Source organism: Mustela nivalis, assembly GCF_964662115.1.
Source record: "Mustela nivalis genome assembly, chromosome: 1".
Classification (NCBI taxonomy): domain Eukaryota; kingdom Metazoa; phylum Chordata; class Mammalia; order Carnivora; family Mustelidae; genus Mustela; species Mustela nivalis.
Window position 1 is genome coordinate 191,551,168 of NC_139020.1, and position 17,874 is coordinate 191,569,041.

At 37.0% G+C, this 17,874-nt stretch overlaps 1 protein-coding gene across 11 annotated transcripts in view; it reads right to left on the reverse strand.

Moving 5' to 3' along the window:
* CCDC66 (coiled-coil domain containing 66) overlaps window positions 1-17,874 on the reverse strand; it is a 68,376-nt gene that overhangs the window by 18,054 nt on the left and 32,448 nt on the right. For 8 of the 11 annotated variants that reach the window (XM_082738683.1, XM_082738689.1, XM_082738679.1 and 5 more), the window contains 6 exons: window positions 15,016-15,147; window positions 14,364-14,614; window positions 14,082-14,166; window positions 12,845-13,006; window positions 8,752-8,896; window positions 7,549-7,635 (listed from right to left, as the gene is read on the reverse strand). In XM_082738683.1, the coding sequence (XP_082594809.1) occupies window positions 7,549-7,635; window positions 8,752-8,896; window positions 12,845-13,006; window positions 14,082-14,166; window positions 14,364-14,614; window positions 15,016-15,147 (862 nt within the window). The remainder of the gene's footprint in view (window positions 1-7,548; window positions 7,636-8,751; window positions 8,897-12,844; window positions 13,007-14,081; window positions 14,167-14,363; window positions 14,615-15,015; window positions 15,148-17,874) is intronic. The other 3 variants (XM_082738681.1, XM_082738682.1, XM_082738685.1) reach the window with 1 other exon arrangement.

Below are 17,874 nucleotides of genomic sequence, written 5' to 3' on the forward strand. Positions count from 1 at the left end.
ATATTGCTGCCAAAGGCAGCAGTGGGGAGGGGAAAGAAGGACAAAATGGGTGAAGAGTCAAAAACTACAAATTCCAGTTATAAGTCTTGGGGATAAAACATACAACACAGTGACTCTAGTTAATAATAATTCCATATTTAAGAGAATAAATCTTCTCATCACAAGAAAAAATTTTCTGATGGTGATATTAACTGGACTTACTGTGACCATTCTGCAACATACACAAATATAGAATCATTATGCTCTACACCTGAAACTAATGTTGTATGTCAATTATCCCTGGATTTTTAAAAAGTGAAAAGTTAAAGGGATTTTCTGGAAGGTATTAAAAAAAAACTCCCAGGGGCGCCTAGGTGGCTCAGTGGGTTAAGCCGCTGCCTTTGGCTCAGGTCATGGTCTCGGGGTCCTGGGATCGAGTCCCGCATCCGGCTCTCTGCTCGGCAGGGAGCCTGCTTCCCTCTCTCTCTCTCTCTGGCTGCCTCCGTCTACTTGTGATTTCTCTCTGTCAAATTAATAAATAAAATCTTTAAAAAAAAAAAAAATTCCCAGAAAGATATGTAAAGAATTGAAAAGATTCACAGTAAGCATGGAGACCTATAATAATAAGGCCCAAATATAGATATTACCTTATCACATTTTTAAAAATTTAAAATGAACCCATGAGGAGGCCTGGGTGGCTCAGTCAGTTAATTGTCTGCCTTTGGCTCAGGTCATGATTCCAGCGTTCTGGGACTGAGCCCTGCATCTGGCTCCCTGCTCAATGGGGAGCCTGCTTCTCCCTCTCCTGCTTTCCCTTCCCCTTCCTTGTGCACTTGCTTGCTCTCTATTTCTCTCTTTCTCAAATAAATAAAATCTTTTAAAAAATGAATAAAATGAACTCATAAAAAATGTTCATCATTGGTCACCGGGAAAATGTAAATCAAAACCACATTGACATACCACTTCATAACCACAAAAATAATATGTGTAGGTTAACATGCAGAGAAATTACATATACTGCTGATGGAAATGTAAAATCATACAATTTGGAAAAGTTTTACAATTCATCAAATGCTAAACATACAGTTATATATAACTCAGCAATGCTATTCTTCTCTCCCAAGAGATCTGAAAATATACATCTAGGTAAGTTCTGCTTAAGTGTTCATAGCGTATCTTTAATAGCCAAAAAGTAGAAGTAACCCAAACATCCACCAACTGATGAAGGAATAAACAAAATGTGGTATATGCACAAAATGGGATATTATTCAGTGATGAAGGATGATGAGGTATTGCTACATGCTACAACATGATGAACCTTAAAACATTACACTAAATGAAAGAATCCAGGCACAAAATACTACATATGGTATGATTCCAATTATATGAAATGTCTAGAATAGGCAAATCTAGAGTAACAGAAAGTAGATTGCTGGTTACCTTTAACTGGAGAAAAGGGAGAAAAGAATGAACACAGGGGTTCTTTCTGGGGTGATAAAAATGTTCTTAAATTCATTGTGAGGATGGTTGCACAACTCTAATTGTACTCTTTAAAAAAAAATACTGTATCAGAAGGTTTATATGAACACATTATAGATGAAAACTTCTAGAATCTGGGGAAGGAAACAGCTATCCAAACCTGGGAGGCACAGAGAACTCCCATCAAACTCAACAAAAGCCGGCCAACCCCAAGACATATTGCAGCAAAATCTGCAAAATACAGAGATAAGGAAAGAATCCTGAGAGCAGCAAGGGAAAAGAAATCCCTAATCTACAAGGGAAGACAAATCAGGTTAGTAGTAAATCTTACCAAAGAAACACAGCAGGCCAGAAGAGAGTGGCATGATATATTCAAGGTCCTGAATGGGAAAAATACACAGTAAAGAAAATTTTATCCATCAAGGATTTGAAATAGAAGGAAATAAAGAGATTCCCAGACAAACAAAACTAGGAGTTTACGATGACTAAACTACCACCCTGCAAAAAATATTAAAAATTTCCTTTAAATTTCCTCCTTTAAAGTCGGAAAGAAAGAGCAAAAGCAACAAAGTCTAGAAAGATACAGAGAAAAATCTCCAGAAACAGTGACTTTACAGGCAATACAATGGCACTACCTTCTTATCTATAATAATTCCTGAATATAAGAATTCCTGAATGTAAATGGACTAAATGCCCCAATCAAAAGATGTTTAAGGTATCAGAATGGATTTAAAAAAAAAAAAAGATCTACCTATATACTGCTTACAAGAGACTCATTTTTAGACCTAAAGACACCTGCAGATTGAAAGTGAGGTGATGAAAACCAAAGTTTCAGAAGTCAACAGAGAGCCAAAGTAGGCATGTTTAATATCAAACTTGATTTTAAATGAAAAAAATATATAATATGAGACAAAGGGCACTATCTCATAAACAAGGTGTCTATCCAACAAGAAGATCTAACAATTGCAAATATTTATGCCCCCAACTTGGCAAGCACCTAATACACAAGTCAATTGATAACAAACATAAAGAAACTCATTAGTAACAATAGGAGACCTTAATACACCACTTAACAGAAACAGATCATCTAAGCGTAAAATCAAAAGAAAACAACGGCTCTGAATGACACAACTGGACCAGAGGGACTTAACAGACATATTCAGAACATTTCATCCTAAAGCAGCAGCAGAATACACATTCTTTCTAAGTACACATGGAATATTCTCCAAAATAGATCACATGGTGGATCACAAATCAGGCCTTCGACAAATACAAAAAGAATGAGATCATACCATGCATATTTTCAGACCACAGTGCTATGAATCCTGAAGTCAACCACAAGAAAAAATTTGGAAAGATCACAAATACATGGAGATTAAAGAACATCCTACTAAAGAATGAAGAGGGGGGCACCTGGGTGGCTCAGTGGGTTAAGCCTCTGTCATTGGTTCAGGTCATGATCTCAGGGTCCTGGAATCAGGCTCCGCATCCAGCTCTCTACTCAGCAGGGAGCCTGCTTCCCCTCTCTACCTACCTGTGATCTCTGTCAAATAAATAAATTAATTAAATATTAAAAAAAAATTAATGAAGTGGTTAACCAGGAAATTAAAGAAGAAATTTTTTTTTTTTTAAGATTTTATTTATTTGAAAGACAGAGATCACAAGTAGGCAGGCAGGCAGAGAGAGCGGGGGAGAAGCAGGCTCCCCACTGATCAGAGAGCCCGATGCAGGACTCCATCCCAGGACCTTGGGATCATGACCCGAGCCAAAGGCAGCGGCCCAACCCACTGAGCCACCCAGGCGCCCTAAAGAAGAAATTTTTAAAAATCCACAGAAGCAAATGAAAACACGATAGTCCAAAACCTCGGGGATGCAGCAAAGATGGTCCTGAAAAGAAAGTATACTGCAATACAAGCCTACTTTGAAGCAAGAAAAATCTCAAATATACAACCTAACCTTACACCTAAAGGAAGCTAGAAAAGGATCATCAAATAAAGCCTAAAGTCAGCAGAAGGAAGGAAATAAAAAGATTAGAGCAGAAATTAAAAAACTAGTAGGACAGATCAATGAAACTAAAATATTTTTCTCTGAAAGAATAAAACTGATAAACCCTTAGCCAGACTTAATCAAAACTGAAAGACCAAAATAAATAAAATCACCAATGAAAGAAGAGAGATCACAACCAACACCACAGAAATATAATTATTAGAGATTATTAGGAAAAATCATATGTCAACAAAACAAGCATCTGGAAGAAATGGATAAATTCTTAGAAATCTACAAACTGCCAAAACTAAAACAGGAAGAAAAAAATTTAAATAGACCCATAACCAGCAAAGAAACTGAATCTGTAATCAAAAATCTCTCAAATACAAAAGTCCAGGGCCAGATGGCTTCCCAGGGGAATTCTACTAGACTTAAAAAAAAAAAAAAAAAAAAAAAAAAGTTAATACACATTCTTCTCAAACAGTTCCAAAAAAAGAGAAATAAATGGAAGAAAACTTCTAAATTCATTCTATGAGGCCAGCATTACCTTGATTCCAGAACCAGACAAAGACCCCAGCAAAAAAGAGAATTATACCTAATATATAATTGATAAACATGGGTGTGAAAATTCTCAACAAGATTAAAGAACATCCTACTAAAGAATGAAAAGGGGGGCACCTGGGTGGCTCAGTGGGTTAAGCCTCTGTCTTTGGCTCAGGTCATGATCTCAGGGTCCTGGGATCAGGCCCCGCATCGGGCTCTCTACTCAGCAGGGAGCCTGCTTCCCCTCTCTCTCTACCTACCTGTGATCTCTGTCAAATAAATAAATTAAATATTTAAAAAAAAATGAAGAGGTTAACCAGGAAATTAAAGAAGAAAAAAATTTTTTTAAAGATTTTATTTATTTAAAAGACAGAGATCACAAGTAGGCAGAGAGGCAGGCAGATCAAACCCAACAGTACATTAAAAGTACATTTAAACGTTCTTCTGCATTAAAACATTAAACAAAAGTACATTTAAACATTCTTCTACATGTGGCTGTCCAGCTTTCTCAGCACCATTTGTTGAAGAAGACTGTTTTTTCCATTGGACATTCTTTCCTGCTTTGTCAAAGATTAGTCAAACATGGAGTTGAGGGTCTATTTCAATAATTGAGGGTACATTTTAATAATCTCAATTATTAAAACAATTATTCACCACAATCAAGTGGGACTTAGTCCTTGGCTGCAGGGAAAGTTCAATATTCTCAAATCAATCAACATAATATACCACATGAGTAAGAGAAAGGATAAGAACCATATGATCCTCTCAACTGATGCAGAAAAAGCATCTGACAAAGTACAGCATTCTTTCTTGATTAAAACTCTTCAGAGGGAACATACCTCAATATCATACAAGCCATAGACAAAAAGCCCACAGCAAATATCATTCTCAATGGAGAAAAACAGAGCTTTCCTCCTAAGGTCAGGAACATGGCAGGGATGTCCACTGTCACCACTGTTTTTCAACATAGTACTAGAAGTCCTAGCCTCAGCAATCATGCAACAAGAAGAAATAAAAGGCATCTCAATTGGCAAAAAAGTCAAACTCTAACTCTTTGCAGATGACATAATACTCTATAGAAAACACAAAAGATTCCACCTCAAAATCACTAAAACTCATATAGGAATTCAGCAAAGTGGCAGGATATAAAATCAAGGCAGAGAAATGAGCTGCATTTCTATATGCTAACAATGAGGCAGAAGAAAGAAATTAGGGAGTCAATCCCATCTACAAATGCACCAAAAACTGTCAGATACCTAAGAATTAACCTAACCAAAGAGGCAAAGTATTTGTACTCACAAAACTACAAAACACTCATAAAAGAAACTGAGAAAGACAAAGATATGCAAAAACATTCCCTGCTTGTAGACCTTCAAGAACAAATATTGTTAAAATGTCTATGCTACCTAGAGCAATCTACACATTCAATGCAGTCTCTATTAAAATACCATCAATTTTTTTCAGAGCTGGAACAAATAATCCTAAAATTTATATGGAACCAGAAAAGACCCCAAATAGCCAAAGGAATGTTGAAAAAGAAAACCAAAGCTGGGGGCATCACAATTCTGGACTCCAAGCTCTACTACAAAGCTGTAATCATCAAGACAGAATGGTACTGGCAAAAAAACAGACATATAGATCAATGGAACAGAACAGAGAACCCAGAAATGGACCCTCAACTCCATGGTTGACTAATCTTCGACAAAACAGGAAAGAATATCCAATGGAAAAAATACAGTCTCTTCAACAAATGGTGCTGGGAAAACTGGACAGCAACAAGCAGAAGAATGAAACTGAGCCACTTTCATACACCATTCACAAAAATAAATTCAAAATGGATGAAAGACCTAAATGTGAGACAGGAATCCATCAAAATCCTTGAGAACACAGGCAGCAACCTGTTTGACCTCAGCCATAACAACTTCTTATTAAACACGTCTCTAGAGGCAAGGGAAACAAAAGCAAATCAAAAGTGAACTACTGGGACTTTCTTCATCAAGATAAAAAGCTTCTACACAGTGAAGAAAAAAATCAACAAAACTAAAAGAAAACCTACAGAATGGGAGAAGATATTTGCAAATGACGTGTCTGAAAAAGGGTTAGTATCCAAAATCTATAAATAACTTATCAAACTCAACACCAAAAAAATGAATAATCCAGTTAAGAAATGGGCTAGAAGGGGCACCTCCAGTAGCTCAGTCACTTAAGCAGCTGCCTTTGGCTCAAGTCATGTTCCAAGAGTCCTGGGATGGAGCCCTGCACTGGACTCCCTGCTCAGTGGGGAGCCTGCTTCTCCCTGTCCCTCTCCCTGCCACTCCCCCTGCTTGTGCTCTCTCTGTGAAATAAATCTAAAAATCCTTAAAAAAAAAGAAAAAGGGGGGGGGGCGGTGCAGATGACACAGACATTTTCCCAAAGACATATAGTTGCCTAATAGGCACATGAAAAGATGCTCAACTTCACTCATCAGGAAAATACAAATCAAAACCGTAATGAGATACCACCTCACACCTATCAAACTGGCTAAAATTTAATTGCACAGAAAACAACAGATGTTGGCAAATATATGGAGAAAAGGGAATCCTCCTACACTGTTGATGAGAATGCAAATTGATGCAGCTACTCTGGAAAACTGTATGGGGGGGGTCCCTCAAAAAGTTAAAATATAACTACCCTATGACCCAGTAATTATACTACTAGATATTTACGTAAAGGACACAAAAATACTGATTCAAAGGGGCACATGCACCATGATGTTTATAGCAGCATTATCAACAACAGCCAAAATATAGAAAGAGCCCAAATATCCATGGATGAAGAAGATGGTATATAACTTGGCCATCAAAAAGAATGAAAGCTTGCCATGTGCAATGACATGGACAGAACTAGAAGATACTGGGGCACTTGGGTGGCTCAGTCGGTTAAGCATCTGCCTTTAGCTCAGGTCGCTTCTCCCTTTCCCTCTGCTTCTCCCTTCTGCTTCTGCTGCCTCTCACTCATTCTCCCTCTCTCTCACATAAATGACGGGAAAAAAGAGAACTGAGTGATTATAGAGGGAGGGGAGTGGGGAAATGGGCTAACTGGGTGATGGGTATTTAGGAGGGCACTTGTGATGTGCACTGGGCATTATATGTAAGTGGTGAATCACTAAATTCTACATCTGAAACAATTTTACCATATATGTTAACTAGAATTTAATTTAAAACTTGAAGAACAAAACCCAAAACACTGCACTGTATCCTTTAGGGGTGTTAACTATATGCTATGTGAATTAAACCTCAATGAAGCTGTTACAGAGAAATTAAAAATCAAGAGATCCCTTTATTTTCTAATCCTTGCTGAAAACTGGTGAATTCCTTTCATTTTTAAACAGAGCTCAATTCTCCCATCCAAGTACTAACCAGGCCCGAGCCTGCTTGGCTTCCGAAATCAGACGAGATCTGGCACGTTCAGGGTGGTATGGCCGTAGACAAAGAGAGCTCAATTCTAAACTAAGCTTAATTCTGACTGTGACGTTAATTTTAAGTAAATTTTAAACCAAATCACAACTGTTAAACAAATACCTGTTTGCACAGCAGTATCCTTTTTGGGAGAGGTTGTAGAACTGATACATGTATTCTTTTTACCACTGACATCATCCAAGCCATGTCCTAAATTTGAAATGTTGTTAGTCACTTTATCAAATAGCAAGAAAAATATATTATCCAACATAATGACAGTTCAGGAAGATTAAGAGAAAGTATGTGTAGCAGCAACTAAATACGCACAAGATTTTCAGTGTAATCAATGTGAACATTACAATAAAAATATAAAAGGGCTATCCTAAATTTTCTTACAAAAAGTGACCTGCATTTTTATCCCTTATTGAATATGAGGATCCTTTCAGAGATTTCTCTAAAAACACTGGGTAAAAAAAAGTATACATTTTACCTACTATAAACAAAACATAAGAAAATTTATGTAAAAAGTAGGAAACAAAGGCAGAAGAAAAATTATTAAATTTCCTTACTACTTACAGCCCACTGACAAGTCCTTGAAATAAGTTGTCAGTGACATTCCTCTAGGAACTCAACTGCCTGGATGTTCACACTTTGCTAAGGGCAGAAAGCAATCTTAGCCCAACCCCCACGATCTTGTACATCTACTGTACCATAAAAAAATTTCCTCTGGAAACTGCCTTTAACTCTACCCCTCTTCCCAATACATGCTGGCAATCATCCCCCAATCATACGACCCACTGATATACATCTGAAGGGTCTCATGACTAAGTTTTTATTAGACAGTAATAAATGACGTTTTCCCAATAACTGCTAGCCCCCTTAAGGTCCTGGAAACTGTTCTTCCAAATTCCTTACGTATTTACACTATCCCTAATCCCTCACAACTTGAAAGTATATGATGGGCCACTCCTCACGACCCTAGCACAACTCTTTCTGCCCACGGGTCCTGTCCCAGTGCTTTAATAAAACCACCTTTTTGCACCAAAAACATCTGGAGAATCCTTGGTTGTTGTCTTCAACCCCTAACATCCTTCCTGTATCAAAGATTATTGGAAAGTGCCCGACCCTGCTTAGTTATTATTTAGTTCTTCTCTTAAACCAATTTCCCAAACAAAATAAGCATTTTTATAAAGTTACATCAGGTCAAGATCTGAAATTCCTAAAACAATATTTATTCACTAAGTGTGTTAAAGGTACCAAAAATAGGCAGTTATTTAAAATCCTCTTCAAAAGATATTTTAAGTAAAATTGTAGTGAACTGCTTACCACCAAGATTTTTAATCAATCCAGAAGTGTCGTGTCCCTTTTGAGCCAATTCTCGGATTCTCTGTTCTTGTTTCAGCCTCTGTGCTAGCTCCTGTGCTCTCTGCATTGTCTGAAATAGCTCATTTGTTTTGAGAGTCATGATTTCCTGTTAATATTGAAGGGCACAGAATTATTAAATGCAATTATCAGACACCTGCAGACTTGACTATTCTGAGCAGATTAGCTCCTACTATGTGCGAGGCACTATTCAAGATACTGGGACAAAGTCAAGAGGGCAAAGCGTTCTCCCTTTTGGAACTTACATTTTAGTATCATATTCTACAGCTGTATTAGACCACAAATGTAAAAATTCTTTTACCCACTGAAATTTATTATAATAAAGTCTTCAAAGCTTCTAAAACCAGTGATTAATTCCATCAAAATTCCATTAAGATTAAAAACAGATTATTAAGAGGTAAAACAGGATTTACAGCCATTTCTTGCAATTCAAACAAATGACCCTCTGACTTTATTCACATATATAGTTTTTTCATAGGAGCAGTTGGCTTAACCTATTCAACATAATGAAAATAGAACCCAGATCATCCACTTCATCAGTGTGGAGTTAAGGCTGAAAAGGGAAAAATCAAGAAAATGCAGGCTCTGGGCTGCATCTCCGAGGGCGAGTGGAAATGCGCTATGCTCTACTATAAACCTCACAAATCCTTGGTAATCACGTCACTGTAGGATTTGCTCACGTCAGGTCAGCTCAAACATGACACTTCACAAAATCATCCCTAGGCCACATGTACCACTTAACAGAGATGTTCTTGTAGCTAACCAGGTATCTACTCTTTTTTAAAAAAACGATCTTATTTAGAGATACCTGGTTGGCTCACTTGGTTAAGCAGCTGCCTTCAGCTTAGGTCATGATTCCACTGTCCTGGGATCGAGTCCTACAGCCGGCTCCCTGCTCGATGGGGAGCCTGCTTTTCCCTCTGCCCCTCCCCCTGCTTGTGCTCTCCCTTGTGTGCGCTCTCTCTCTCTGACAAATGGATAAATAAAAATCATAAAAAAATAAAAAAAATTTGGGCGTCTGGGTGGCTCAGCGGGTTAAAGCCTTTGCCTTTGGCTCAGGTCATGATCCCAGGGTGCTGGGATAGAGCCCCGCACTGGGCTCTCTGCTCAGCAGGGAGCCTGCTTCCCCTCTCTCTCTGCCTGCCTCTCTGCCTACTTGTGATCTCTGTCTTTCAAATAAATAAATGAAATCTTTAAAATAAATAAATAAATAAAATTTAAAAATTTAAAAAAAAAATCTTATTTAAGCACACAGGAAAACTCTAACACAGCAATGAAATGTATCATCAATGCAAGCCTGCAAATATATGCTCCTATTCACTAATGGACACAGACAGAAAGGCCAATATCATTTCTCTTAACACATCTAGGATATTTATTAATAATTACTGCTTAGGCGTGTATGGGTGGCTCAGAGAGTTAAGCCTCTGCCTTCGGCTCAGGTCATGATCTCAGGGTCCTGGGATCAAGCCCTGCATTGGGCTCTCTGCTCAGCAGGAAGCCTGCTACCCCTCTCTGCCTGCCTCTCTACCTACTTGTGATCTGTCAAATAAATAAATAAAATCTTAAAAAATAATAATAATAATTATTGCTTAGAAAACATTTCAAAATGAAGCACATGGGTAATTTTTGTTGTTGTTGTGCTGTACTGTCCTTTCTTAGCAGAGAAAAAAACCCAAGCAATATGGCATTTGTGAACTGATCATTTGAAATAATTAAAAACTTCTCTAGATTCTCCTTTACATTCATAACCTTTATAATGCAACACTTCAGTGTTTCTGCATACACCTTCAAAATTTCAAAACAGATGCAAATGTTCAACTTCTGATTATTTTCTTTTAAAAATACACCCATTTTTACTCTATCCATTTTTACTCTATAATGTTATTTATAATATAAATACTACCATGTTCACAATTTGGAAGAATTAACACTTTAAACGTCCACTCTATTAAAGCAATCTACAGATTGAATGTAATCCCTATCAAAATACCAACAGAATTTTCCACAGAGCTAGAACAAATAATCTTAAAATCTGTATGGAACCACAAAGGACCCCAAATAGCCAAAGCAATTCTGAGGAAGCAGAACAAAGCTGAAGGTATCACAATCTTAGATTTCAAATCATATATGCTACAATGCCAGTACTCAAAATAGTATAGCAATGGCACAAAACAGATCAAAAGAAGATGAAAGGGAGCCCAGGAATAAAACCCGGTCATGTTTATATGGTCAAGTAATCAATGACAAAGAAGGCAAGAATATCCAATGGGAAAAAGACAGTCTCTTCAGTAAAATATGCTGGGAAAACTGGACAGTTACATGCACAAGAATGAAACTGGATCACTTTCTTCCACCATACACATAAATAAACTCAAATGGATATAAACTGTGAGACCTAAGACCATAAAACTCCTTAAAGGAAACAGAGGCAGTAACCTCTTGGACATCGGCATTACCATGGACCTACGCTGTACATTTATACTGGAATTTTAATTTCCATTTTCTAGATCTGTCTCCTCAGGCAAAGGAAATAAAAGCAAAAATAAACTGTTGGGATTACATAAAAATAAAAAGCTTCTACACAGCAAAAGAAACCATCCACAAAACAACAAATTACTGAATGGGAGAAGATATCTGCAAACAACATATGTGAAAAGGAGTTAATATCCAAAATATACAAATAACTCATACAACTCAACACCAAAACACCAAATAATGATTTTTTTTTTAAGGGAGACAGCATGACCACATGAATGGGGAGATGGGCTGACAAAGTGGGGGTGGGGGGAGAATCTTAAGCAGGCTCCATACTAGGCTTGATCTCACAACCCAGTGAGCATGACCTGAGCTGAAACCAAGACTCAGACACTTAGTCAACTGCTCCCAAAATAATTTAGTTTTTAAAAAAGATCAGAGGACCCAAACAAACATTTTTCCAAAGCATACAGATGGCTAACTGACACAGGAAAAGATCCTCAACATCACTAATCATTAGGGAAATGTGAATCAAAACCATAATTATATCATCTCACCATTGTCAGAACAGCTAGTATCAAAAAGACAAGAAACAACAAGTGTTCGTGAGGATAAAGAGAAAAGGGAACCTTTGTGCACTATTGGTAGGAATGGAAATTGATATACCCTCTGTGGAAAACAATAAGGACCCTCCAAAAAAAATTAAAAGTAGAATTACCACACAGTCTAGTAATTTCACTATAAAGTATTTACCCAAAGGGAAAAAAAGATATATGCACCCAAATGTTTACTGCAGCATTATTTGTAACAGCCAAGATATGGAAGCAACTCAAGTATCCATCAGCAGAAGAATGCATAAGAAGACGTGGTATATACAAAAAGTAGAGTATCATTCAGCCATAAAAAAGAAAGAGACCTTGCCATTTGCAATAACACGGATGGACCTAGAGGGTATTATGCTAAAGTCAGTCAGTCAGATGGGAAAGATCAATACTATATGAAGTCACTTATATGTGGAAACTAAAAAGATAAAATGAAAAGCAAAACAAAAACCCCAAACAAACAATAAAACAGACCCACAGGGGTACCTGGGTGGCTCAGTGGGTTAAAGCCTCTGCCTTTGGCTTGGGTCATGATCCCATGGGGCTCTCTGCTCTGCAGGGAGTCGGCTTCCTCCTCTCTCTCTTTCTCTGCCTGCCTCTCTGCCTATCTCTCTGCCTGCCTCTCTGCCTACTTGTGATCTCTGTCAAATAAATAAAATCTTTACAAAACAAAACAAAACAATAGACTCACAAACTGGTAGCAGGGGAGAAGGAGTCAGTAAATGCGGGAAGAGGAGTGGGAGGTACAGGCTTCCAGTTATTAAATGAACAAGTCATAGGGATGAAAGCAACAGCATAGGGAATACAGTCAATGGTACTATAATAGCGTGTACTGTATGCTTGTTAACATAGTATAACATATAGGACTCCTGAATCACTATGTTGTTGTACACCTGAAACTAATGTAACACTGTGTTAACTATATTTCAATGAAAAAAGTTTTAATATATACTTACTTCCTTTTGTTTTTGCTTAAGTATGTCTTCTTCATACTGTTTCTGCATCTCTTCTCGTTCCCGTGCTAAGCGAAGCTCCTCTTCTTGTTCTTCCTTCTTTCTTTGCTGTTCTTCCAGCTGTTTCTTCCTGCGTTTCTCTTCTACCTGAGCGGTGATGGCTTTCTAGTTATAAATTATAAATCACAAAATGCACTGTCACAAATTTAAAAAATCTATTTGAAGCATTTGAATTTCTAAAATAAGTTTATCAGTAGCAGATAATATATAATGCAATATTACATATATAAATAAAGTTAAAATGTCAAATTTCCAATGTATTTATCCCATTTCTTGTTCCTGGAATTCTATATGCTTTTTCTTTTCTTTTCTTTTTTTTTATTTTTAAAGATTTAATTATTTATTTATTTGACAGAGAGAGAGAGAGAGATCACAAGCAAGCAGAGAGGCAGGCAGAGAGAGAGAGGAGGAAGTAGGCTCCCTGCTGAGCAGAGAGCCCGATGCGGGCCTCGATCCCAGGACCCTGAGATCACAACCTGAGCCGAAGGCAGCGGCTTAACCCAGGCGCCTGAGGCGCCTGAGCCACCCAGGCGCCCTATATGCTTTTTCTTTTCACAGAGGAGGTCTGTTAGAAGAAGTAATCCAAAAACAACTAAAAAAATCTCAGCACTTAGCATAGTGCCTGGTAAGTAGCAGACAGTCTGTTAATTTGCTTACTGATTAAGACTAACAATATTAATTACATCGAATTCCTCATGTATCAAAGGTTTTAAAGAATTATTCAGAATTTTAAGTCCTTTTAGATTAAAATTAGAATTTTAATCTTCATCTCCTTCCTTATATTATCTGCTAGATTTCTCAATCAGAATTCAGTGCCCTGTATAGTTCCCTTAAAGAACTAATTCTCATCCTAAACAAAATTCAGGAGAACTATAAACAGATGAAAAAAAAATAACCAGTACTAAGTTAAGATTTAGTGCCATTTCATATATAAAACATATATTAAAGACCTACTCTTCTGGAAGGCAAGTGGCTGGTTGTACTATGTGATACTGTCTGGTTCTCAGCATCAATATAATTTTAGTATTACTGCCAGCTGGAGTAAGAATTAGATTCATCACAGAAATGGAAGGGCCTGTGCTGTACATTTATATTGGAATTTTAATTTCCATTTATTTAGGTATCCGCTGGAAATGACTTTACTTATTAAGGCAAAGAATAGTATTTTACAGTGCAATACCTGATGTTCTAACTGTTTTTGTCGTCGCCTCTCACGTTCTTCAATCTGAGCTGGATCCAAGAGAGCAGTCATAGAACGGAGAAAGCTGGCAAGATAGACACTTTAGTTATACAAAACCCCCAAAAGATGCTAAATCATTTTTGCTCCAGATACATCCACTAGTAATTTCTACTTTAAAGGAAAATACCAAACCTGAAATCAATTAACACACATTATGACAGTACTTTTAATAAAGCACACAGACTTCCTTAAACATTAATAAATACTGAAAGATAAACTTACTTTGTTTTCTGACTATCTGCCATGGTCTTATCTCTGACTGGTTTTGCTATATGCTCCTCCTCTGAAGGTTCAACCTGGCTTCCAGTCATAGGTGTATAAACACTGCTGATATCAGCCAGTTCGTGAGTGTCCGGAGAGACACAGAAGTACTCTGGTTGGTTGTGTGTTGACCAAGAAGACAGTTGAGACTGAGAAGCAGGATAGGTCTTTAATGAATCAAAATGCATTGCCCATCTGTCATGTTCCTCACCCTAATCATGATAAATAAGAATTACTAAGAATTCTTCCAATTGTTCTCATGTATAAAGTTCTAAAATGATAATCAAACACAATTTTTAAAAGTCACCACAGAGCAGAATAAGCATCACAAAAATCAACGAAGCTATATTCTTTATTAATTCCATATATACTTAGGTAACTAACATAACGAGTACAAGAAATTAAAATTAGGAAATTCCTGAAAAGCCAGTTTTAAGAAATTACACAAAATCACTTACTAAATGCATTCAAAAAAGGTTTACAAGAGCAAATGTGTATTAATTTGAATACTGTAGTCTTGTCAAATAGCTTTAGGATACTTTTAGGTTTATGATTAAGGACTCAAATTATTTTTTTTCCCGTTGATTACATCCACCTAAATTTGTTAGGTTACCTTTGAAGATGTAATTTTTTCCTCTATTTTTCTCTGCCGATCATCTTCTATTTGCTTGTTCAAATCTTCAATCCATTTCCTCTGCTGTTCTTGTTTCATGGCACTGAAAGGGCATTCCCGTGGTACTGCTTCCTAAACAATAGTAATCAATACTATTTAAATTGCAACTCTCTTTCTTCTTTTTTTTTTTTTAAAGATTTTATTTATTTATTTGACAGAGATCACAAGTAGGCAGAGAGGCAGGCAGAGAGAGAGAGGGAAGCAGGCTCCCTGCTGAGCAGAGAGCCCGATGCGGGGCTCGATCCCAGGACCCTGAGATCACAACCTGAGCCGAAGGCAGCGGCTTAACCCACTGAGCCACCCAGGCGCCCGCAACTCTCTCTTTCTAACCACCTTATCAATCTTGACAAAAATTTATACAAACAGAAAGGCATTTATCTGAGAGGAACAACAACTGTAAACAAAAAATTTTGAATTATACAAGACTTAAACAGATGTATCCCAATTTTCAGAATCATATTTGTAACATAAAGTAGAGAACATAGAATAACTAAATGTAAATGTAATGCGGGACTCGATCCCAGAACTTTGGGATCATGACCTGAGCTGAAGGCAGAGGCTCAACCCACTGAGCCACCCAGGTGCCCCGATGAATATTGTTTTAAATCTGGCTTCAGGATACAACAAATACTGCCTTTGTACCAAAAGCCAGGAGGATGTAAGAGAGCCAGAGGCTTTCTCTCCTGAATCATGTCTCTTTAGGATATCCCTCTTTTCCATTTCTACTGCTATAGCCCTATCACAGTCTATGACATTTCAATAAGAAAAATGTATTGCGTTCAGATTAAGTCCTTGAATTCTAAGAAAAAAAAAAACAAAAAACAAAAATTAAAAATTGAGGGGCGCCTGGGTGGCTCAGTGGGTTAGGCCACTGCCTTCGGCTCAGGTCATGATCTCAGGGTCCTGGGATTGAGTCCCGCATCAGGCTCTCTGCTCAGCAGGGAGCCTGCCTCCCTCTCTCTCTGCCTGCCTCTGCCTACTTGTGATCTCTCTCTGTCAAATAAATAAAATCTTTAAAAAAAAAAATTTGAAAAATTTCCTAATTGAAGTTGCTTCTTAATTTATGAGAATTTGGCATGCTCTAACAAAAAGAAAATAATATATTCTACTCAGATTGTCCTGAAAGGCAAAAGCTAAGCAACAAACACTTTGTTATACAGAATAACTGCAGGATATGTTTTAAAAAATAGCTTGACAGAATACTACAATGGCGATATACCTGATGTTACCTTCTGCCTTTGTTTTTAACAGAAACAATGGCAAAGCTCCTAGTTTATAAGCAGTTGCTTAAATCAAAGGAAATATTTATAAAAAAGAAAAAAGTTCTTAGTATCTCAGGTATTCTTACATGTTTTAAAGAGATTAAAAACCATCACATTTCTTTAAGCCTAAAAGAACCACTTCAAAAGGAGCATTATCTTCAGGTAAGTAACTGAACAATTCTAGCTTTAAAAATGTTATCTTAAGGATGAAAATGGAAAAGAAAAACAAATGGCTCTTTGAACTCCTTACAAGACATTCTCAACATAGCACTCAATCACCTTAGAACTCTGTTCACGTTTCTTACATATGATTTAACCAGATTTGGTTTCAAATCTGTTTTTTCAGTTTACCTTTTAATTTTTTTTACATACACATTTGAGTAAAATAATATGGTATCTGTCCTTCTCTGACTTACTTTGCTTAGCATTTTACTCTCTGGCTCCATGCTGTTGCAAATGGCAAGATTTCATTCTTTTTTATAGCTGGGTTATATTCCATTGTACATATACCATATCTTTTTTATCCATTCATCTATGGATACTTGGGCTGCTTCCACAATTTGGACGTTGTAAATAATGCTGCAATGAACATAGGGGTGCACCTACCTATTCGAATTAGTGTTTTCTTATTCTTTGAGTAAAAACCCAGTTCTGCAATTTCTGGGTCATATGGTAGTTCTATATTTCATTTTCTTTCTTTTTTTTTTTTTTTTTAAAGATTTTATTTGTTTATTTGACAGAGAGAGATCACAAGTAGGCAGAGGCAGGCAGAGAGAGAGAGAGAGGAGGAAACAGGCTCCCTGCTGAGCAGAGACCCCGATGCGGGACTCGATCCCAGGACCCTGAGATCATGACCTGAGCCGAAGGCAGCAGCTTAACCCACTGAACCACCCAGCGCCCTATATTTCATTTTCTAAGCATACTCTTTTCCACAGTGGCTGCACAAGTTTGCATTCCTACCAAGAGCATGTGACAATTCCTATTTCTCCACATCCATGCCAATACTTGTTGTTTCTTGTGTTTTTGATTTTAGCCATTCTGACATGTGTGAGGTGATATCTCATTAACTTTTCATTTGCATTTCCCAGATGCTGAGTGATGCTGAGTATCTCTTCATACGTCTATTGGCTGTCTGGAGTATGTCTTCTTTGATGAAATGTCTGTCCTGTCTCTGTCCCTGCCCCTGCCCCTCCCACTCATGATCTTTCTCACTTTCTAAAATAAATAAGTAAATAAATCTTTGAAAACAATCTGTTTAGCAATTTCTCAATTGAGAAATTTAGATATTGAAGTTTTCATTTATTTAAATCTACTAATTTTTGCTTCATTTATTTTATCAGATTCATGCATGTTAAAAATTGCTATTTCTTGATTTCCTAAATCTTCTATCTATATTTACAACCCTCACCACCCTAATAATGATCTTATTTTTATTAGTGTAGCAATAAAAATTTTATTTTGTTTAGCATTTCTTTTTTTTTAATCCTATTATTTTAAACCTTGCTGCATTCCTATGCTTTAAGTGTGTCTTGGATTC